Source organism: Geotrypetes seraphini, chromosome 8 (genome assembly GCF_902459505.1).
Source record: "Geotrypetes seraphini chromosome 8, aGeoSer1.1, whole genome shotgun sequence".
In the NCBI taxonomy this organism is placed as follows: domain Eukaryota; kingdom Metazoa; phylum Chordata; class Amphibia; order Gymnophiona; family Dermophiidae; genus Geotrypetes; species Geotrypetes seraphini.
The window spans coordinates 165,514,310-165,538,541 of NC_047091.1; the positions used below are offsets into that span (position 1 = coordinate 165,514,310).

Consider the following 24,232-nt stretch of genomic DNA (forward strand, 5'->3'; position numbering starts at 1 on the left):
CGGGGATCCCATGGAGACGCCCCCTAGGGTCACGGGGATCCCGTGGAGACACCCCCTAAGGTCACGGGGATCCCGTGGGGACGCCCCCTAGGGTCGCGGGGATCCCGTGGGGACGCCCCTCGTGCTCTCGGGGATCCCGTGGGGTTTAATAACTCGAGCCGCGAGTCTCATCTGATTTTCCTACCTGCCCTGCTGCGAGGCTCGTCTTCCATTTCCTGCTTGCCCTGCTGCAGCACACATAGCCAATCGGAAGTCTTCCCCAATGTCAGCGCTGATGTCTGAGGGAGGGCTTATGGAAGACTTCCGGTCGGCTACGTGTGCTGCAGCAGGGTAGGTAGGAAATGGATGGAAGATGAGCAGTGTTCTCCCTAGCACCCAGTTTTCCCCCCGCCAGAGATGAAATCCAGGTCACAAGGAGGTCAGGGATAGAGACGGTTCACTGGGCCTAGGCATGGAGGAGCTGCCTTACTGCACGCTTTAAGAGAAAAATAAGCTTTTAAATCCTAGGGTGTTTTTGTTTCAGGGCTAAGTTCGATGATTTTAAGCATTTCCAAAGCTTGTTGTAAGCACCAAAGAGGTGGTTCTCTCGGGGGGGGGGGGGGGGTGATATTCAAAGCAATGTCACTGTCCCTAAATGGCTCCGGGTCACTGAAAACCGGATATGTTGTGGACATTCTGTGGCTGGAGTGAGCATTTGGCTAGTAAAGGACTGATATTCAAGACTTAACTTGCCAAAGTCAAATGGGACTGTGCTTAAAACTCAATCCTTCCTTTATTCCATTCACCATAGTCTGTTAAATACTGAATATCCCACTTAACCTAGAGTTTAGCTGACTGTAAACCCATAGAGATACTGGATCTGGCCGGGGGGGGGGGGGGGGGGGGGAGACAGAAAAACCTTGAGGAGGGGCTGGAATGCAGACTTGAACCAAAAGGGAGGAGGAAGACAGAGCAAATGCTGGACTAGAGGGGGTAGAGAGGGGAAACACACTGAACTGAGGAGAGAGAGATGCCAGGCCCTGGGGAGAGGGAGGACAAAGAGAGTGAGACAGACAGAAAGACCTGGAACAAAGGTGGGAGGACTCAATATGTTAGCTTTGGGAAATGTATGTAGCAGATGTCTTTGTATTGTGTTCAAAAGAAAAGGAAATGCATTTCTGGTTTTATTTCTACAGTGTTGAAGTACTTGCTGTGACTGGTAGGGATCTCCCAAGCACCGCCAGCAGAGGACCTCCTCTAGAGATGGCCAGAACTCCCCTCCACCAAGCACAGCAGTCGCTGGCAACATCTATGAGCCACTGAGGTGCCAGCATCTGTGACTCGGGGACGCTACTGCTGCCTGCCAAGCTTGGCAAAAGGGACCCCCGGCCAACTGCAAAGGAAGTCCTCAGCTGACAGCTTGGGGGTTCTCATCAGCTGAGTATTTATTTATATTGTATATTTACATTAGAGGCTCTGGTAGAAACCCGTTTACAAAGTATGTATTCTTCCCAATTAATATTTCCAAATTAATAAAGTGTCTTTGCTTATTTGTAAATGGGTCTCTACCAGAGCCTTTAATTCAGTAGCATAATTAAATGAAATAACTATTTCTGAAGTTTAGAGGGACGGAGGGGATTCCTCGTGGGGATGGGGGGATTCCTCGCGGGGACGGGAGGGGACAGAGGGATTCCTCGCAGGGACGGGTGGGATTTCTGTCCCCGCGCAACTCTCTAGTCTACTGGTTGACAGGACTGCACAGGATACTTATTAGATGATGTTAGCTCAGTGGATCTCAAGCTCCACCTACTGGTAGGAGTATGTATATATACCAACTTGTCTGGCCTGGTTTGGAGAAGGAAAAACCAGTTTTAACTTGGCATGTTATAGCTCTGTATGGGGCTGTAATTTGGTTACTTAGATTTTCAAATAGGGTTACTGCAGCTTTTGAAAAATACAAATTGTAAACATTGCTTAGTTTATGTAATTTCCTCATTCTTGACAATAAATATAAATAAATTTACAAATAGTAATACTGTCTAGCACAATAATTAAAAAAACACAATACACAGAAAACTATTCTGATATTTTACCTAAGATGATATAAAATTTGTAATTCTACAATCTGTATGCAGTGATAGATTTCAAGACCATTTAAAAATAATGAGGCCTAAGAGCCTGCAAATAGGTGAGCTACAAAAGGGTTTTTCACAAGGCTCTTTTTTTCCTTATAAATAAATTAATAGTTACTATCGTAACAAAGGTGAGTTAGTCTTCTGCTTAAAAATTGTCCTGATCATCAGGACCTGAATGTTCTCGTCATCTGATCCTAGCTGTCATTTGTTTTGTTGACAAAAGAAAGATAGAAAAAGAAACTTCTAAGACTCGTGATTCATGGGAAAAGGCTACTTTGTAGTCATAAGCAAAACTTATCTCAGTGCTTGGTTTCTAGTCTGAATACATTTGAGCACTGAGTTTAGTAGTCTTGTACAAAGAAATGAAAAACTTCCACAGTAATATTTTTCCTGGTAAAGTATCTATTGCAGTACTTTCCTGCTGATGGTCTCAGTCTTGATACAGCTGCTCTGAGCTGTCTGAAATCACAACACTATACTTTCAAATGAACACTGTTGATTAGGGATGAGCAGTCATTTACAACAGGAACTATCCATGACATTTCCTCAGTTTCCTGTTATTGGTAAGCAAAAATGGGAAGGGTTTCATTTGCTAATGACAGGTTTGGCAAATGAGAGGCTCCTCTCCCTGCAAGATTGGGAGGCCCAGGGGACCATTTGGCAAGCATGGAGGAGGGTTGTCTGCTTTTGATGAGTGGAGGTGAGAAGGCAGCAATAATTTTCACTTGTTGGCTTCTGTGACAATGGGTATGGAAGGGAGAAGGGCCCTGAATAAAATGAGCATTTCCCTAAATGATACAAAATATAATTTTTTTTGTCTGCCCATCCCTACTGTAGATGTTGTCTTCTTTTTCAAATCTAGCTTTCATTAAGAAGCTCTCAGAGACTCCTGAAAGTGCTTGAATCTTAAAGCAGAGCAATGGGCTTGTTGCCTTGGGCATTCAAATACTGGGATGAAGACACATTGTCCAGTGTGGTATAAGTGGTATAGAGGCCAGAAACCTGCAAGTCTGAGAAGGACTGGTCACTGCCACTTGAAACAGGGGTGAGGCTTGCTGTCCCAAGGTCACAGTCTGAGAGTTGGAGAGGAGAATTGCTGAAGGCAGCAAGGGTATCCAGATTGAAACTGTCATCTTTTATTTCTTCCCATATGTTTCCTTAAAAAAAAAAAAAAAAAAAAAAGTCATGTTTTCTATTCATATGCAGTTTGTCTTATAGGGAAGAAAATACACAGCATTACATACACTAGGATTAAGTGGTATGTGGCTCATAATTGAAATGGAAATACGTCTAAAAACCTACTCAAGTCGGCACTTGGCTGACCTAAAAGATAGGTTGTCCAAGTGCCAATAACTGAAATGGCTTTTTAGACATATCCAGGCCCATTTTAGGCTGCTGAATGCCCAGAGCTGAAAGGGACATTTTTGGGGAAGTGGTGAGGGTAGGATTTGGGCAAATCTAGACTTAGTCATGCTGCAAGGACTGAACTTATACATTGTTACTTAGGCGATCTAAAAATAGGTCTAAGTGCCCAGAAGATATCCACAGTGACCACCCCCACACTCCCCCAGTGATCACTGGCCCCATAAAAATTGGAATGAAAATGTACATACCTGTCTCTGGAACATCAGCACCTGCTATAGGAAAGCTTAGCAGAGCTGCACAAAGGTCTCTTATGTAGCCTGAGGGTGGGCTAGTGAGCCATAGAGAGAAGGACCCAGGCCCATAAGCCACTCTAACCACTACATTCATGGTGAAACATGTGAGCCCACCAAAAAACCCCAAACCCTACTGTACTGCCACATAGATGCCACCTGCAGCCATAAGGGCTATTGGGGTTGTAGACAGTGGGGTATAATGGGATTTGGAGGTGTTACTTATATGGGAGTTCTGGTGAGATGTTTATGTGGCACCCTTTTTGTGACATTTACAGCAGTGCCCTGTAAGGTGCCCCACTGCTCTGTTGCCATGTCTGGGTGGCCAGTCCATCACATTGCTGGATCAAAGGGGCGTGTTGGGCAAGAGAGAAGCTTACTCCCTCCTGCCTACAGGGTCGTGTGCAGCAAATGACAAGGCTTCCCCTCCCACTGCATCCTGCATTAGGAAGGGGAAGCCTTGTCATTTGCAGCACATGGCCCCATAGACAGGAGGGAGGAAGCTTCCCTCCTATCATTTTCTCATCAGAAGGTATGGATGTGGGATGTGGTTCCACAAATGTTGGAGGGTGTGTGTGGGGGGGGGGGGGGGGGAGATGTTAGGAGATATCAAGGGAAGGTCTGGGGATGTTAGGAGGAGGAGTATAGGGCTCCTTGGTTTAGCTGATGGGGATTCCTTCTGCTGCGATCAGACAAAGTAGTTGGTGGGTACATCTACAAAACTTGCTTTTGTAAATTTTTCATATGGATGTATTTCTTTTTGAAAATGGGCAAAAAAGGTACACGTCTAAGGACCAAAACTTATACTTAGCTCATTTTCAAAACTAAAAGACAGACTTTTGGCAGCTTTGAAAATGGACATTTTTCCTACTGGGTTTGTGGATGTCTTGCACAAAACATCCAACCTCAGACTTAGGCAGACTTTCGATTATGCCCCTCTAAGGGTATGAGAGGCAGCACACTGAAGTACTTGGATAAATGATTGTTTTTTCAGGAAAAAGCCATGCTAAATGTATCAGTTATAGCTGAATCAATACTTTTTAGTGTATCTTCTGTCAATTACAGTTATAAGATTTTTGTTAATAAGATCTGATCTAAAAATATACCTGTTCGGTTCTCTAACTGGCATAATGTTCTAATCTCTAAAATTGAGATGCAAATATTTTTAGCAGTTGATTAAAATAAAAGCAACCAAGTGGCTGGGTAGAGATTGCTTGAAGCTGCAAACATTAGAGATTCTTGGGTCTTTCCAAGCTTGCAGTTTTGAATTTGCTACCCTGAGGGAGGCATCCTGTCTGCTCAACCATTTAGTGCTCAAGCCAAGAAATGCTTTCTCACTCTATGGAAACTTCGTACCATTAAACAATACTTCGATTTCTTTTCCTTTCGACTGCTGGTTCAATCCCTGATCTTAAGTACCTTAGACTACTGCAATATTATATACTTGGGATCTCTCAAGAAAACCATCAAACGACTGAGAGTCGTCCAAAATGCTGAAGTCCGTCTCATTTATGGCCTCAAGAAATCAGACCATGTAAGCCCGTATTACAGAAAACTACACTGGCTGCCTGTGGAAGCAAGGGTCATTTTTAAGTTTGCTTGCCTTTGCTTCAAAACCATGACGGGTTCATCCCCATCCTATCTGTCTCACTAATTCGAATTCCCAGGCACAACTAATACAAGCAGTATCTACTTGTTTGCTTTTCTATCCCTAAAGGGCTGCACCTACAAGAGATACCTCGACAGAACACTATCATTCCAAGCAGGCAAATGGAATAAATGTTTAACCAACTTTATCTCAAATGCACTCTCGTACCAAATGTGTAGAAAGTCAATAAAAGCTTATCTCTTTGACAAATTTCTCTGACCCCACCTCAACCTGATGTACTCCCAATACACTTCCAAATAAACCTGACTAAACTTAACAAGCCAATGTAAATTTGAAAGTTCGCTGTAATGTCGCTGTCTGTATACAGTCTCTTCCCTTGTTAACCGCTTAGAACTGTTTGTGGTATGGCGGTATATAAAAATAAAGTTATTGTTATTATTATTAGTTGGAAGAGCAATTTATCAATTTGTTGATTCTAAGATTCTGCCCTTCCACTATGAAACCAGTCATGAGTTGTTGAGTTATATTTATGGCCTTACTCTCTCTCTTAAGAGACTCAGCAACTTAAAAAACTAACCATACACTTAACTTTTATTAATATAAGTAATAAGCAGTATTACATCTGTATTATGCCTTAGTTTAGATTATTTATCATTTGGAGAGCTTTTGGGATCCTATTCACTAATTAATAAACATTTTGACTGTATGAGAAAACCAAGTGGAGCAGCACATTAACAGTGGAAAGCAGAAACACAATTGCCTTTCTTGTTCCCCTCCGTCTTACCTTGCAATGCGAAGTCCATTATGCTTGGATCCAGAGAATCTACTTCTGTGCTCATGTCTGTCGTCAAGTTCAGGAAATCTGTGCTTGCCCGGCTCATTGTGTGCTGATGAAGGGGACTGGGACTGATATCAGGGAGGGTGTGCAGGGGAGGGGTTTGGGCAGGAGCTGGGGACCCTGGAGCCATAAGAGCCTGGGTCTGGATATGGTGATGTAATGGTATAGACTGTAAAGATAATGTCATGACAGGCTGAGCATGCAGGTGATGGATGGTGATTCTTCCTGGGCCTGTTGCCATGTGGGTCATCGTGGGCCCTTCAAGATCTGCTTGCTTGGTGGAAAGGCTGCAGGTTTCAGGCCTATCTGTGATGAGTTTGTCTAATTCATCTGTCAGGAAAGCATTTAGACTTAGAAAGGTTGAGACAGTCTTCAATGTGTAATAAAAGGATATGGCAGCAAGGCAATTCTTAGGTTTTTGTAAAAGCTAGTTTTCTAGGCCTCTACTATAAGTTAGAAGCATGAATGACATATTTCTAGATTTTTTTTATTTTACTTTAGAGATGAAATATGTGAAATTAGTTCTTACTTAGTAATTTTCTTTCTTTGAGTCCGTCCAGTTCAGATGCTTACGTTTGTACTGTCCTGTCAGGTGGAGACTGATTACTACTGAGCTATGATGTCATCACTTAAGAACCCTGTGAAATTCCCTGGCCAGTTTCTTTTTTTTATATGACTGAACAAAGAAAAGGAACCAGTGTCCTACCAAACCACCAGAGGTTGCATGGAAAGGCTGGCAAACTACTGGAGACTAAGAAATAGTGACTGGCTGGGGGTTGCACAGGGTTTTTAATTGATGACATCACAGCTCAGGAGTTCTAGGCCTCTGTCTACTGGCAGGACAGCATAAATCCAAGAATCTGGAGTGGTATGGTGGGATGATTAGAAAAAAACCAAAACAAAACCCCCCCACAATACACACATTTCTTACACAGAAGTCCAACTTGGGTTGGTTTTTTTTTTTGGGGGGGGGGGGCTTGGGGGTCACAGAGACAGGGTTAGATGGTTGACTTGGGTGCTAGTTTCTTGGGCGCTGTCATCAAAACAAAGCAATACCAAAATGCCATACAAACTAAAGAAAAACATCAGTTCTTATTTTGGCACTGGGAGAAAAGGTGGGCAATTTTCAAATAGCCCATTTACCAGCTAAATGGCTTCTGGAAGCTGTCTTCAATGGGGACAATTTTATACAGGTTTTTTACATGTACAACCAGTTGACCAAACTAAACAAAAAAAAAAAAAACAACCTAGTATAAAGAAAAAACTAAGAATAATGAATAAAAGAAAAGAAAAGAAAAGAAAAGGAAAAAAAATGCTGGGAAGGCACAAAAATATCAAAAGTTTGATGCACTGAAGAGAGAGACTGAAGAAAACAGCTTTTCAGTTCGCAGAAAGCAAAAGACTGATAGTCCTGCATGTCAACATCGGGTGGGAAGGCACCTGCATTGACCTTGGAAGGAAGGATTAAATTGCTCCTTGCTAACAAATGAACTTTCCAATCCATGCAACTATAAGACTTCATACTCTCTTCTGGTTGTAGCCTACTGTATATAGTGTGATCCTCCTACAATAATGTCCTTGACGAATCACCCTTAAACCAGTAGATAGACACTATACAATGATCTGGTCTTCTTCTGTTGTATAATTTTAACACTATTGTAGTAGCTATATAGCCATGAATATATTACAGGGAAAAAGTTACCTCAAGTGCTTGCAGCTGTATGATTTTAGATCAAGTCCTGTCATATCAGCCAAATGCAAGCTATCATTGATTCCTTATACTTTCCCTTTTATTTTAACTTATTATTTATATTATGCGTTTTGTTTTTTTATCTTTTACCATTCGTTTTATTTTTTTTTTTTAGTTTTCAAAACTACTACCAGTGTGTTAATAATACTTGTGGGGCTGTCAAGCTATTCCTATTGAATATGGTACTTAGCTTTGACTCCCCAATTAGCTGCTTCTTCCTTTTCAGTAGCAATGTGTTGCTGCGTTCAACGGAGCATCCCCGTTTCACTCCATCCAGAGCTTCATCAGGAATACATCCACACATGCATATGAAGCTGTTTTCCCGTAGTTTTTCTTTTCAGCCACTATAACAATTATGCAAACGCTCTAAAGGCTAATGATGCGTTTGCATAATTGTTTAGAAAACATTTACCAAAATAAAAGAAAAAGAAAAGATAAGGAAATAATGAAGAAACTAAGAAAAAAAGAACACGAAAGCACTACAAAATTAGTTTGATGTACTGTTAAAAAAAAAAAGCTTTTCAGCTCCACGAAAAACTGAGAACTGATGGTTTTGCGAGCCATCAGGTGGGAAGACACCAGCACATGTGTGGTACGGGTGGTCTCAAGCCTTTTTAGTCTTTTAAAGTGACATTACACTTTTGCACTGTCCGTACTAGGCTCCATGGATGACATCACCCACATGTGAGAATATACTGCCTGCTTGTCTTAGGATAACTATATGTTGATGTTTCTTTGAGTTTGTGTGGCCATTAGGATTTATCGTTTTGACTCCAGCTGCCCTTTGCTGCAGCCCAGAAACTGCAACCCTAGGCGATTGCCTAGTTTGCTTAATGGTGCTGGCCTTGCACACAGTTGGAAACAAATGAGGTATATACAATAAAAAGATGAATACATTCATTTACAATTACACACTATGTTATGCAATGGAAGGAACTCTCAATTCACTCCTGAAGTAGCAACTCATATAGTATATATAACAGGGCTTAGCACAGGTAAGTAAAAGCCATTGTGAACAGCAATAGCAACCTATACATTTAGCATTCTGTACAGGCCACCTTCCTGAAAGATTTTGACATGAACCATGCTGAGAACTCCACATTCGATATAAAAAAACATAGTCTTCTCGTTTCTGCTGCGCATAGCCAATAAGCCACATGAGCTCAACCTGGTTCAAGGAAATATGACTCTAAATAGGGGCTGTATTTACAATTAAAAAAACATCACTAGGAGCAGGACCTTCAGTGCCTTCCCTCCCAAAAGTATAAGGCACCCAGAGGAAATTGTATTGACATGCTGTCAAAGTATGAGGCTCCCAAACTTACCTATCGTGCACTCTGATGAAAACATCCCTAGCCATGTGTTTTCTGTTCTTGATGAGAAATCCAGCCCTGACTCTGAATCCCTGTCCTACCTGGATTAGCCATGCTTCTGCGAATCGCTTGCAGGTCCTTCCTCTTCCATTTTTGCATTTCTTCTTCCATTTTATCAATTTTTGCTGGGTTTAGAGCCCAAAGGCACCCTTTCCGAGAGGACCCACTCATTTTATTCTCTACTTTCTCGAAGCATTTGTTCAGTGAAAGGTTATGTCTGACAGAATTCTTCCATCCATCAGGTGCTGTCTAAAACAAGAAAGTTATAAAAAGGAATAAACTATATAATCTTACTAGCAAAGCCTAAAAAAATATAGAGTATAACCAGAAAATAGGCTAAGCACATTAGCAATTATATCAAATAGAGGCTAGTGAATTCATTTTTCATTCAAATAGTGAATGAAAAAAAGACCTCAGATAACTTGCTTCAACAAGTCCCAATTTCATGAGACTCAATATATTTTTTTAAAAGGAGCTTTTACAGTCATTGGTAAAAGCAACAACTCCACTTTAAGTACACCACTCTATTGCAGTCTTCAAAAAATTGCAAAAATATGTCTTTAGGCACAGTTTTCATAGATACAATCCCATATCATTCATAACAATTGAAAAAAGCAAAGTGTTTTGAGCCATTTGGTGCAATCTCTTTGTGAGGGTGAAGAATTTTGTGTTTGGCTGCTGATGGAGAATTAATGTTGCAGCCCTTGATAAAGCTTGAGACAAAAGACGGCCACTGTTGAGCTCTTTTGTGAATGCCAGATGAAGAAAGCAGCTAGACTTTGCTTTTTTTTTTTTCAACCATTATGAATGATATGGGATTATATCTTAAGAACTGTGTGCTTAAAGAAACAATTTTGCAATTTTTTTGAAGACTGCAAGGTCTTTTTTCATTCACTATTTGAAACTAGTGCAATCTATTTTTTTTTTTTAATATTCTTTATTCATTTTCATATTTTACATCAAGTGCACAAAATATTAAATTACAACAAATTAATACACAATATCACTTTTATATCTACTACATAAATTCTTTAAAATATTTTTGTCCCCTCCCTCACCCCCCACCCTTCAAGTACTTTCCAATCACTTTATACACGTTATATACCATATTATAACATATTTTGTAAAAATTGTTTCCATTACCCACCCCTCCAGATGTGCCATAAAGAAGACGAAAAAGAAAAGAAGAAGAAAAACCTGATGATCATTCACTACAATATTTTGTCAATGGCCCCCATATTTTTATAAATTTAGTATATGTCCCTCTTTGTATTGCTATTGCTCTCTCCATTTTGAATATATGACAAATTGTATTCCACCAAAATGTATAATTAAGGTTACTATGATTCTTCCAGTTATTGGTTATATGCTGAATGGCAACCCCTGTCATGACTAATAAAAAGCTTGTTATTCTCTGGTGAAATTTGACTTTTTTTCCTCATCATCATTCCATTGCTAATGTACTTAGCCTGTTTTCTGGTTATACTCTATTGGCCTCATAATTTAAAAAAAAAAACCAAAACATCTAAAAAGTGGCCTAAATGGCTACTTGGACGATCAAAAAGCCTGATCGTCCAAGTACCCATAATCAAAGCTGGTTTTAGATGTATCTAAAACCTGCTTAGGCCTTTCCCCTGCCTCTAAGCGCACAGAGAGAAAAGAGGCGTTTTTAGAGCAGGGGAAAGGGCGGTGGGTAGGCAGGAGGTGGGCCGACCTAGACCTAGGCGTGCAGCAGGTATAACCAAAACTTTAGGTAGGTTGCCTAGTCGGCACTTATACGTTTTGACTTAGATCAAGTCAAAACAGGTAAAAGTGCCGAAAAGGGGCCACTGAGCTGATCATGGCTGCTGCGATCAGCTCAGCGGCCCCAACAACCTGCCTACCCCCTACAGCAATGATCGCGGCAGGAGAGATGGCGAACGCTTCCCTTCCCTCCTGCCCGTATTCTAGTGGGGAGTGGGGGTTAGGGGGTGTCGCCAGGCCAGGGGGCTTGGGCTTCCTCCTGGCCCCATCAGACTCGGCGGGGGATCGCAGGGCAAGAGGGCTTGGGCTCCCTCTTGCCCTGATATTCATCGGGGGTTCGGGGGTGCCACGGGGCAGGAGGGCTTGGGCTCCCTCCTGCCCCGATAGTGTCGGGGAGGTCGGGGTGCCGCGGGGTAGGAGGGCTTGGGCTCCCTCTTGCCCCGATGTCGTCCGGGGGGGGGGTTGGGGATCGCGGGGCAAGAGGGCTTGGGCTCCCTCTTGTTCTGATGTCGTCGGGGGGGGGGGGGGGGGGTGGATTCTATAACCGTTGTTGTTTTTGACAGACACCAGTTACAGAATCCAGCTTTTAGGCGAAGGGCTGGCTCCTCCTTCGCCTAAAAGCCCTTGTTTTGGACATTTGGAGCTTAGGCATTTTTTAGGTTGATTATATGGTATAAGTTTAGACGTAGTGGTGGTGTGGGCGTTTAAACAGCAAAACGTAGAGGCAGGCCATTATTTTAAAAAAACCTCCTTTTGGACGTTTTTTTTTTTTGATAATGGACATTTTCTCTGCTTCTACTTTCAACGTTTAAGGCCTTAGGCCAAAAGGGGACTTAAGACGTTTTTTTTTATTATGCCCCTCCACATATTTTTTTAGACTTTGCTAGGAAAACACAAGAAGCAATTCAAACAGCTATGCTTTAATAATGTGTTAAATTAAGCAGATAGTGACTATAATTTACAGTATCTACACTTAGGGCCAGATTCTCTAAATGGTATCACTCGGCAAGGTTGTCAATAAAAAATGGTGCCATTTACATAATCATGCCTAGCAGCGCTTAAGCAGATTTAGGTGTCGTTAGGCATCCTAAACATAGGTGCCACTTGATTAGGTCAGCTTGTCACTCACTCAATTTGGTGACGCCTATGTTGGACACTTAAGTCAACTATGCCTATTCTCTGCCCATAACCACGTCTACTTTTAAACATAGTCGTCATTAGGTGTCCTTAGGCTTTGGGGGGAGGGGGGTGCTTCCACTTAGGTTTTGCTAAGCGTCCTAAGAGTTTGTTGTCGAACTCTTAAATTGATTAATGTTTTTTTGATTGGCTGAAAACTGGCATGGCCAATTACCACACTGATTAAGCTAATTAAAAAATAAAAATTAGGTGCAGATCCCAAATTTTTTTTTATTTTATTCAATACTGTTCTTCCAGGAGAGCTCAGAATGGCTTACATGAGTTTATTCAGGTACTCAAGCATTTTTCCCTGTCTGTCCTGGTGGACTCACAATCGATCTAATGTACCTCTTCTACGAAACCATGCTAGCGGTTTTTAGTAGAGTTGCGCTGCTCCCGACGCTCATAGAGTTCCTATGAGTGTCAGGAGCAGCGCAGGACATTCTAGCATGGGGAGCCGCATTGAAACTTCTAGTGCAGTTTTGTAGAAGAGGGGGGTAAGTGACTTGCCCAGGGACACAAGGAGCAGCGTGGGTTTGAACCCACAACCCCAGGGTGCTGAGGCTGTAGCTTTAACCACTGCGCCACTCTCTCCTTAAGCATCACTAGGTGGCTGCAATTAGAGCACCATTTATAGAATTCCCCCTTTATTGCTCACTGAACTAGCTTTTTTAAAAAATTCAATTTATCCTTTAAAGTCAGTCAAAAGCCTTACCTTGAAATATGGAAAGTGTTCCTTCATGAAACTGTAGATTTCACTCACAGGCAGGCTGCCTGTTTTACTGTTCTTTAAGGCCATTGCAATGAGGCAGCTATAATTGAGAAATATGAAATAAGGATAGGCTCCCACTCAAGCAGCCAAGGCCTCATCAGGGTCAAATTTATCTAAATGAAAAAATAAGCTGTGCATTTTGGCTGTTCAGTGAATTATACTGGCAGGATGGTATTGCTCTTAGAGAAGCGGAGACAACAGTGTATTCAACCCATCAGATAAAAGAATTGTATATTTCTCAACTACCATCATACCTGTGAGAAAAGATGACCAGGCATGCCAAGAAAAACCAGAATGTCTTAGGTTATCAAACTTCCCACAACCAGCATTTTGGTTCAGTTGATGAATCCTGTCAAAAGGTTCTACAGTGGAACTGAAGTGGTGATGACATTTTGGTAGGGAAGAGATGTAGCTTTTGGAAACATTTTACTGTGTACTATTTTAAACAGCTTGCACTAGAAAAAGAAAACTACTGATGGCACAAAATGAAAATCCCCCGTTAGCTATGATTTGAACTCATTATCTAATTATCCAGTTGCATCTATTAGGATTTATGAAATATTATATAGTTGCTTTCTCGTTTTCCATTCTTTAGTCTTTGGAATGTTGGTGGCATCTTCCCAGTTTAATACGAGTTGCTGTACTGGGATTCAGCAACTTCTGCATATCTTTTGACACATGAAAACACTGGGCTCGGCCTCCTGCACGCTTATGTCAGACCCAGAGAGCACTGCCTTAATGAGGCACTAACTTGAACCCAGTCTAAACAATCCCTGTCCCCAGTAGCACATACTGCCCTCCACAATTGGATATGACTGGATGACACATGCATTCCAGGATCAGACCAGGTAGAAGATATATTCCCAGATCCTGTGCCTACTCCAGAGTAGGACACATTTGTGCTTGTACTCAATTTGGGGAAGGAGAAGCTAAAGCAACAGTGGTTGGGAGTGACTTTGCCACTTTCTAATCTCATTCTTCAGTCAGCCCATATGGTTGGATATCAGGAGAAGCAAATACATCATCTCCTGCTGTTGCCAGAGCCAGGTCTCCTGATAGGAGCTGTATGATCTGAGAGAGCGAAAGTAAAAGTAAAGACAGGGAAAAGGTTTGAGAGGGAACTAGATGAGTGAGGAGCTGTGAGGGAAAGATCCTAATGTATTCGTACTTCTCCCCATTTCCTTTTTCCTTAATTCATTGCAACATCTTAAACAAAACCAATAGGAGGAAATATTTTTTCACTCAAAGAATAGTTAAGCTCTTCCGCGTTACCAGAGGTTTTAAGAAAGGTTTGGACAAATTCCTGGAGGAAAAGTCCAAAGTCTGTTATTAAGAAAGACACAGGTCAAGCCACTGCTTGCCCTGGATCAGTACCATGGAATGTTGCTACTCTTTGGGTTTTGGCCAGGTACTAGTGACCTGGATTGACCACCGTGAGACCGGACTACTTCTTATCTATATATATAAAATCGGAGGTATGTATGTGTGTGTGTATGTGCCGCGATCACGCAAAAACGGCTTGACCGATTTGAACGAAACTTGGTATGCAGATCCCTCACTACCTGGGGTGATATGTTCTGGGGGTCTCGCGGCCCACTTGCACACATGGGCGGAGCTACAAACAGAAAATCAGATTTCACCCATTCATGTCAATGGAAAAAATGTAAAAAGCTGCCAACGCAAAAACGGTTTGCCCGATTTGAACGAAACTTGGTATGCTGATCCCTCACTACCTGGGGTGATATGTTCTGGGGGTCTCGCGGCCCACCTGCACACGTGGGCGGAGCTAAAAACAGAAAATCATATTTCACCCATTCATGTCAATGGAAAAAATGTAAAAAGCTGCCAACGCAAAAACGGCTTGCCCGATTTGAACGAAACTTGGTATGCTGATCCCTCACTACCTGGGGTGATATGTTCTGGGGGTCTCGCGGCCCACCTGCACACGTGGGTGGAGCTACAAACATAAAATCAGATTTCACCCATTCATGTCAATGGAAAAAATGTAAAAAGCTGCCAACGCAAAAACGGCTTGCCCGATTTGAACGAAACTTGCAACACATCTTCCTTTTCAGTTTAAGAGCTTGCAAATTCCAGTGAGACTTGCATTCTCTATCACAATCAACAAATCACAGGGACAGACTATTACATACTGTGGAGTGGATTTAAGATCCCCCTGTTTTTCCCATGGTCAACTCTATGTTGCTTGCTCAAGGGTGGGTTCACCCAAGAATTTATATGTTCTTGCTCCTGGAGTTGAAACTAAAAATGTTGTTTATAATCAAGTTTTGTGTTAGTTGTATTGTATTCATTTTGTCAAATATTTCACATTATAATTTGAATATTGTACTTTTTATAAAGCTGTAAAAAAATAATTTCATTCACCACTATAAAGTATCTTTATTTGAATCCATTTACAGTGTTATTGCTATAATTAAATACCCGTGCAACGCCGGGGCATCAGCTAGTGTTCTTATAAATGCTCTGCGTTGCTCTGACAGTCATACAGTTCCTATGAGCGTCGGAGCAGCAGAGTATTCAGTGCAATGGCCAGTGCTAAAAACCTCATGCACGGTTTTGTAAAAGGGGTGGGGGGGGGTAATCTTCCATTGCCCCAGGTACTATAGGCAGATTATGAGCCTGCTGGGCAGATAGGGAAAATACTTAGAGTACTTGAATTTAAAAGCCACCTTGATGGTATTGCAAAGGGCGGTATATAAGTACTTTAATAATAATATGACTTTGACTGTACCCTCTTTATATCACTTTTTGAATTGTCTCCCTTTGTAGACTCAGAGTTGGGAACCATGGCTCTAGGATCATTCAATCCAGGGATAGAGAATGACACTGGGGCAAATTTTTTCCCGTCCCCCCGGGAACTCCATTTTGCCATCTCATCCCGGCAAGTTCTTTTCCTGCAGGTTCCGTCCTCATCTGCACAAGCCTCAAACAGTTTAAAATCATAAGCGTTCGAGGCTTGTGCGGTTAAGGCAGAGTTTACAGGAATGGGACGGAGATTGCAACAAAACTCATGGGGACGGGTCAGGGAAATTGAGTTCCTGCGGGACGGGGACAGATTTGTCCCCGCGTCATTCTCTACCCGGGGAATGAAGTCTGGAGACTTCACAGAATGGAGCTGAATCCCAGTATAAAACCTGCACCTCCTAGTTTTTGTAATGTCCACTCTTCATCTACAGAAATCCCTACAATAGCAGGTGCAGAGCAAAACAATATATAATCAGCGTTCAACATATTAGAACAGAATTCTTGTCAAACCAACATTGTAATGTTAGCACCTAGCATGAACATGCACAGAGGGATAATGATTTCTTGCTGGCAGGGCTGTGGATTTAGTTCACCAAACCTTTGACTCCGATGTTCAGTTTTTCTGCCATCTGTCTCTGACGGTTACTGATGTTATGTTTTAGGCCCTCTTTTACTAAGCCATGGTAGAGGTTTCTACCATGGCCCGGAATGTTAAATCCTCCACCTCTGTGCCACTACTCATAGAATTCCTATGAGCATTGGAGCAATGGAAACCTGAATTGCAGCTTAGTAAAAGGAGGCAAGGATGGTAAATTTTTTGTTCTGGATCTAGTAAATATTAAATATACTTTACACTTCCCCCTCCCCATTCGCGGTTCCTGCACTTGCGGTTTCATATAATCGCAATTTTTTTCTGGGGAGGGGGAAAATATAAAAAAGCTGTCTTCATGTAAAAAAAATCCATCTTTCTTTCCTCCCTGCCGCCTTCCCAGCTTTACCTGGTGGTCTAGAGGGCTTTCGGGGCAGGAGCGATCTTCCTACGCTCCTGCCCCGTGCAGATCGCCATAAGGAAATGGCTGTTGGGAGTTCCCGAAGTCTCTCAAGACTACGTCGGGAACTCCCTACAGCCATTTCCTCATGGCGATCTGCACGGGGCAGGAGCGTAGGAAGATCGCTCCTGCCCCGAAAGCCCTCTAGACCACCAGGTAAGGCTGGGAAGGCGGCAGGGAGGTGGGGGTGGGTCAGAGCTGGATAATCGCAGTTTTTCGGCATTCACGGTCCGGCTCTGCCTGTATCCCCCGCGAATGACGAGGGAAAAGTGTAGATCCAAGACAAAGATATATTGAATGTGTGTGTGTGTGTGCATACTGTATATTATGTGTGTGTATGTATATGTGTATATATACAGTATACACAGTTACATACACTCATGCTCTCACTATGTAGATCTATTTAATATGGCTCAGTATAATGCAGGATCACTTACAGTACGGAACAAAATCTTTTCCAGAGAAAGGAAAATGGTAAAAAACAGAGGGCATAATTTGAGGATGAGGGGTGGGAGAGACTCAAGTGCAATGTAAAGAAATTCTTCTTTATGGAGAAGGTGGTGGATCCCTAGAATGCACTCTCGAGAGAGGTAGTGGATAGGAAAACGGTGACCGAGTTCAAAGAAACGTGGGATGAACACAGAGGATCTAGAATCAGAAAGAATAAGAAATATTGAAGAACTAAGGCCAGTACTGGGCAGACTTGCACGGTCTGTGTCTGTATATGGCCGTGTGGTGGAGGATGGGCTGGAAAGGGCTTCGATGGCTGGGAGGGTGTAGATCAGTGGTCTCAAACTCAAACCCTTTGCAGGTACTTGGAGGGCCGCAGAAAAAATAGTTAATATCTTATTAAAGAAATGACAATTTTGCATGAGGTAAAGGTCTTTATAGTTTATAAATCTTCTCCCCCCCCCTCTCCGAAGGCCTGCATGTTCCCCTCTCTTTGCAGCGTCCTCCAGCTTCCCCCTGGCCTTCCGGTCTTAGTTTCGGCTAATTACAGCAGCCTGCAGAGACGATCACCGGTGCTGTAGCGTTCCTTGCGGGCTGCCATCAGCCTCCGCAGCACGTTCCCTCTGCCGCAATCCTGACCCTCCTCTGACGTCAGGGGCAGGATCACGGCAGAGGGAACGTGCTGCTGAGGATGACGGCAGCCTGCAACGATTGCTACAGCACCGGCGATCCTCTCTGCAGACTGCGGTAATTATCTGAAGGTAAGAGTGGGAGGCCAGGGGGGAAGCCGGAGGACACTGCAAAGAGCGGGCAGCACTAGTACAGACTGCGGGCCGCAAAATAGTATCTGGCGGGCCGCATGTGGACCCCGGGCCACGAGTTTGAGACCACTGGTGTAGATGAACTGGAGTTAGCTTTGACAGAGACTTCAGTAGTTGGAACCTAAGAACAGTATCAGGCAGAGCTTTGGATTCTTGCCCAGAAATAGCTAAGAAGAAGAAGAAAAAAAAAAAAAGACCATTCGGGTCTTTATCTGCCGTCATCTACTATGTATGTTACTATGTTTATCAGGGATTAGATTCTATCTATATATGACGCCTAAAAACCCATTGGTGCTGATAAAATAAACCCCGCTGATCACTATTCTATAAATGCACTCAAAGTTACATCCCATTTATAGAATAGCATTTACCACAAGAACTGCAACTAATTTTAGGCAGGGCCATTTTTATCAACAGAATTTAGTGCGGATCCCCCCTTATTCTGTAATTATGGGTGCAACTTGAGGAACACCCTAAATCTCCCCATTTCCATGCCCCCTTTTTGGATTCATGAGTAAAATTTAAGTGCAGATACTGCATGTAGATTTTAATTAAAACCAAGAATTGCTTGTTAAAATCCCAATTATGGGGCTAACTGGCTTGTTTTTTTTAATTAAACTGTGCATGCAAATTTGGCAAGCACAATTTTTAGCATCTTTCTATAGAATGCAGGGGTAGATGCTAAAAGCTTTTTGGCAGTCATCCCGAAAAACATTGCTAAGCCTTGAGTTATCCCATATTCAATAGAGTAGTAGGACCAGTATAGATTCACTTTCAGATTGTACTATATCACCATTTGGAGTCTGCATGTGGTGAGAGGAAATTCTTTGGCTGTAATTTATTTATTTTTTATTTTTTTGCTAATACCGTATTTTCACGCATATAACGCGCGCATTATACACGATTTTACAAACCGAGCATAACCATGCGTGTTATATGCATGAGCGCGTTGTACAATTTGTTTTTTACATAGTTTCCCCCCCCGACGTTCGATTCATCCCCAGCCCTGAAAGCCTTATGCCCCACCCCGAAGGACCGCTCGCACCCCCACCCTGAAGGACCGCTCGCACCCCCCAATGTCCGATTCATCCCCCAGCCCCCCCCCCGCATGGAGAAGCAGCCTACCGTTGGTTCCCGATGCCAGTGAGCCCTGCTGCTTCCTCTGCCAGCGGTCCCGCTCCTTCTCTGACGTCAGAGAAAGGGTGGGACCGCCGGCAGAGGAAGCAGCGCAGGGCTCAGAGAAGGGGCGGGACTGCCGGCAGAGGAAGCAGCAGGGCTCACTGGCATCAGGAACCAACAGTAGGCTGCTTCTCCGTGCGGGGGGGCTGGGAGATGAATCGGACATCGGGGGGGGTGCGAGCAGTCCTTCAGGGTGGGGGTGCGAGCGGTCCTTCGGGGTGGGGGGGCCAGTGGTCCTTCAGGGTGGGGGGCCAGAGGAGAGTCAGGACGAGAGGAGAGTCGGGGCAGGGCGGTGAGAGGAGAGTCGGGACGGCAGAAGGAGGTTTTAATTCATGGAGCAGCATGCGCGGTATACGCGTGTGCGCGCTATATATTAATTTCTTTACATAAATTTCGGTTTCCCGCGCGCTATACCTGTGTGCGTGTTTTACACGGGTGTGCGGTATATTTGTGAAAATACGGTAATTTTTATTGAGAAAGCAGTCAATACAAACAATAAACACTAGTTAGGAAACAACATAACTGGTACAGCATGGGAACAGAGCAGAGATGTGAACAAATTCACTGGCTGTAATTTATCGTAAAACTTAGTCTGAGCATCAAATAGTTAAGTACTCTAAGCCATTAAACAGCTCTTATCAGATCAACATGAAGACATTTTTTTCCTATGGCTTCTATTTATATATTCTGCACAGGGAAAGGGTTGCGGCATATCCTGATTTTTAAACGATAAACAAAATGTCAGTGATAGGAAAAACCCCAGACTTTTCACATGAGGAAAAGAGCCAGTTTTGTTGTCATTCACAAATGGAGAACACTAAATTGTTATTTACCTGTAGGAATAAATAGGCTTGGGATAACTTTTCAGGTGCACATCCTGAACACTGTGAGAAGTAAGCTGTGGATCAGAATAGTGAGACTCAGTCCCATATCCTGTGCTATATAGACCTGTGGGTGAACACTGGGGAAAAAATATCAAGTGGTCATCGATTCAGGAATAATGGAAATTTTTCTCAAATGGCACAATAACATCAAAAATGGACTACATCAAACCAGATTATGACTCCAAAACACCAGCAGATATACCCTCTGAGATCCAAGTTTTATTTTTGCTCAAATTTAATGAAAATTCTTTCTAGTTTGTCAATTTATTTACACTGGGTTTTACTAAATGGCACTAGAGGTTTTTAGCACAGGCTGGTGAAGTAAATGCTCCGAAGCTCATAGGAATTCTCGCTGGCCCATGGTAGAAACCTCGACCGCCATTTATTAAAAGGAGCCTTTAATAAAACATTTCAGGCATTTTGGTTATTAATATGGGATCAAGTTAACCTCTTTATGGAAAATCATGTGGCATTATAGCAATGTTACTTACCGTAACAGTTGTTATCCAGGGACAGCAGGCAGCTATTCTCACTAGTGGGTGATGTCATCCGACAGAGCCCCGATATGGACATCTTGCAAGCATGTCTTGCTTGAAGAAACTCAGAAGTTTCGAGATGCCCGCACCGCGCATGCGCCAGTGCCTTCCCGCCCGATGCTCCGGGCGTGTCTCCTCAGTTCAGGTAGCTAGCAGAGAAGCCAACCCAGGGGAGGTGGGTGGGACGTGAGAATAGCTGCCTGCTGTCCCTGGATAACAACTGTTACGGTAAGTAACATTGCTTTATCCCAGGACAAGCAGGCAGGTATTCTCACTAGTGGGTGACCTCCAAGCTAACCTCAATGGGATGGAGGGAGAGTTGGCAACTTAGGAGAACAAATTTTGTAACACAGTTTGGCCAAACTGTCCATCCCGTCTGGAGAAAGTATCCAGACAATAATGAGATGTGAATGTATGAACCGAGGACCAAGTGGCAGCCTTACAAATCTCCTCAATCGGTGTCGATCTGAGGAAGGCTACAGAGGCTGCCATTGCTCTGACCCTATGGGCCGTGACCTTACAGGGAAGGGGTAATCCAGCCTGGGCATAGCAGAAAGAGATACAAGCCGCCATCCAATTGGAGATGGTGCGCTTCGATACAGGTCGTCCCAACCTGTTTGGATCAAAGGAGACGAAAAGTTGAGGAGCAGTTCTGTGTGGTTTGGTGCGATCCAAGTAGAAAGCCAAAGCACGTTTACAGTCTAGAGTGTGTAGAGCTGATTCTCCAGGATGAGAATGAGGCTTCGGAAAAAACACTGGAAGCACAATGGATTGGTTAAGATGAAATTCAGAGACCACTTTAGGCAGGAATTTCGGATGAGTGCGGAGGACCACCTTGTCATGATGGAATACTGTGAAAGGTGGGTCCGCCACCAAGGCCTGAAGCTCACTGACCCTGCGAGCAGATGTGAGGGCCACCAGAAAAACCACTTTACAAGTGAGAAACTTTCGGGGAGCCTTGCTCAGAGGCTCAAAAGGAGGTTTCATAAGCTGAGAAAGGACAACATTTAGATCCCAAACCACTGGGGGCGGTTTGAGAGGAGGATTAACATGAAAAAGTCCTTTCATAAATCTGGAAACCACAGGATGAGAAGAGAGAGGTTTTCCTTGTAGAGGCTGATGGAAAGCCGCAATAGCACTCAGGTGGACTCGTATAGATGTTGACTTGAGACCAGACTGAGACAGGTGTAGAAGATAGTCCAATACAGAGGAAAGAGAGGCTCGTTGAGGCTCCTTAGAATTGGAAACACACCAAGAAGAAAATCTAGACCCTTCTGGGAGTAGCATTGACGAGTAGCAGGCTTCCTAGAAGCTTCCAAGACCTCCCTCACCGCCTGGGAAAACTGGTGAGGGGTCACGTTGAGAGGAACCAAGCTGTCAGGTGGAGAGACTGCAGGTTGGGATGAAGCAGTGAACCTTGATGTTGAGTAAGCAGTGAAGGAAACACTGGAAGAAGGACTGGCTCCCTGCTGCTGAGTTGAAGTAGGGTGGTCCGGAGGGACCCGATGGAAATGAAGAGAGTATCCCTCCCTGATGATAGTAAGGACCCAGAGGTCGGTTGTTATGGCCTCCCAGCGATGATAAAAATGATGGAGGCGCCCTCCGATGGGAAAAACAGGGGGAGGCAGAACGAGGTTGGTTATGCCCTCGACGAGACAGTCAAAGAGGCTGCGTGGTCTTAGGGACAGCAGGCGACTGAGACTTAGGCTGACCCTTCTGGGGAGGCTGACGCTTCGCCGGTTGTCTCGCAGGAGGAGTTTGCCTCGGCTGATAACGCCTCTGATAAATCAACGGTGGACAAGAAGGTCGAGACTGCTGAGGCTTGGGCTTCGGTCGAAGGATAGATTGGAAAGACTTTTCGTGGTCAGACAACTTCTTCGTGACAGTCTCGATGGATTCGTCAAAAAGATCCACCCCAGCACACGGGACGTTTGCCAGGCGGTCCTGAAGATTCGGGTCCATATCAATGGTCCACAACCAGGCCAACCGGCGCATCGCCACTGAGCAAGCCGCCGCTCGGGCTGAGAGCTCGAACGCATCATAGGCAGATTGCATCAACTGAAGTCGGAGTTGGGACAACGAAGCAACCACTTCCTCAAACTTAAACCTAGCCTGGGACTCGATGTATGGAGTGAACTTTCGAAGCACAGGTAGAAAAAATTCCAAGTAGGTTGCAAAGTGGAAGTTGTAATTCAGGACTCTAGACGCCATCATCGAATTCTGATAGATGCATCGCCCAAACTTATCCATGGTTCTGCCCTCGCGGCCCGGAGGAACGGAAGCATAGACCTGGCCAGGATGAGACCGCTTGAGCGAGGATTCGACCAGGAGGGACTGGTGCGAAAGCTGAGGACCCTCGAAGCCTTTATGATGTACCGTGCGGTACCGCGAATCCAATTTGCCAGGGACCGCAGGGATAGAGTAAGGAGACTCGAAGCAGCGCATGAAGGTCTGGTCGAGGAGCTTGTGCAGGGGAAGCCGCAAGGACTCCGCTGGAGGCCGAGGCAAGTGCATGGTATCGAGATACTCCTTGGAATATCAAGACCCCGCATCTAGAGTAATGTCCAAGTCATCCGCCATCTGCCTGAGGAATGATGAAAAGGACAGTTGGTCCGCCGTCGCCGGTCCGCGAGACGGACTAGAAGAAGACGAAGCCTCAGGCTCCAAAGAGGCCTGTGAGCAACAGGATGAGTGGAAAACTTCGGGGTCCTCGAACTCCGGGCCCGGAGGAGGGGACCCAGTCGAAGCAGCATGCCCCAACCGAGGCAATTTCTTCTGAGGCGAGAAGGTTGAGTGTCGAGAGGAATGCTTCGAAGAATGCCTGGACCGATGCCCCTCTCGATGCCTGGAAGGGGATCGAGTCCTTCTGTGCGAGACTGGGTCAGACGCTTCTAAGGAGCAGATCGGACTCGATGCCGTCGATCGCAAAGGTGGAAGAGTCGGTGTTTCTCTGGACTTCGCCCAGGCTTGATAGGGAGTTCGGAAGAACTCGTCCTGCTTCCTGCCATGCCCCGGACTGGATGGACCTGAAGGTGGACGCCACACTGAATCATGGGGCGGAGTAATCGGTTCCAAGGGAGGCAGGTCACTAAACGAGGGTTTCCTCGAGGGAATGGGCTCCAAAGGAGGCATATCACTAAGAGAAGCCCTCCTCGAGGGAATCGTTTCCAAAGGAGGCATAGCACTATCGGAGGACCTCCTCGAGGACCCGGACACCACTCGCCGCTCCTCCTCACCGAGCAACGAGGTCGTGCGGCGAGGAGGAGGGGGCGGTCCGCCCCTCGAAGCCGAAGCTGGGAGGTCACCCTGGATGGTGGCAATCAGACGAGGCCCCATGGTTTGCATGAGCTCAACGAACTGAGCCTCCAGAATGGACCGCAGCGAAGCCGATATGGAGGGATCCGCACCAAAAGGGGGCCCTTCCGCACGGTCTCCGTGCTCTTTAGGTGCAGTGTGCTTCTGCTTGCCAGCTTTCGGCACCTTGAGCACCACTGGTGGAACTGTAGGGGTCGATACC

At 44.4% G+C, this 24,232-nt stretch overlaps 1 protein-coding gene across 1 annotated transcript in view; it reads right to left on the reverse strand.

The window, feature by feature from the left end:
- Positions 1–1,636: 1,636 nt before the first annotated feature.
- FOXN4 (forkhead box N4) overlaps positions 1,637–24,232 on the reverse strand; it is a 106,702-nt gene continuing 84,106 nt past the window's right edge. Inside the window, exons 6-10 of the mRNA XM_033957269.1 lie at positions 20,129–20,256; positions 12,974–13,070; positions 9,381–9,588; positions 6,163–6,546; positions 1,637–3,271 (exon numbers count right to left, since the gene is read on the reverse strand). Of these exons, the coding sequence (XP_033813160.1) occupies positions 3,021–3,271; positions 6,163–6,546; positions 9,381–9,588; positions 12,974–13,070; positions 20,129–20,256 (1,068 nt within the window). The 3' untranslated portion in view covers positions 1,637–3,020. The remainder of the gene's footprint in view (positions 3,272–6,162; positions 6,547–9,380; positions 9,589–12,973; positions 13,071–20,128; positions 20,257–24,232) is intronic.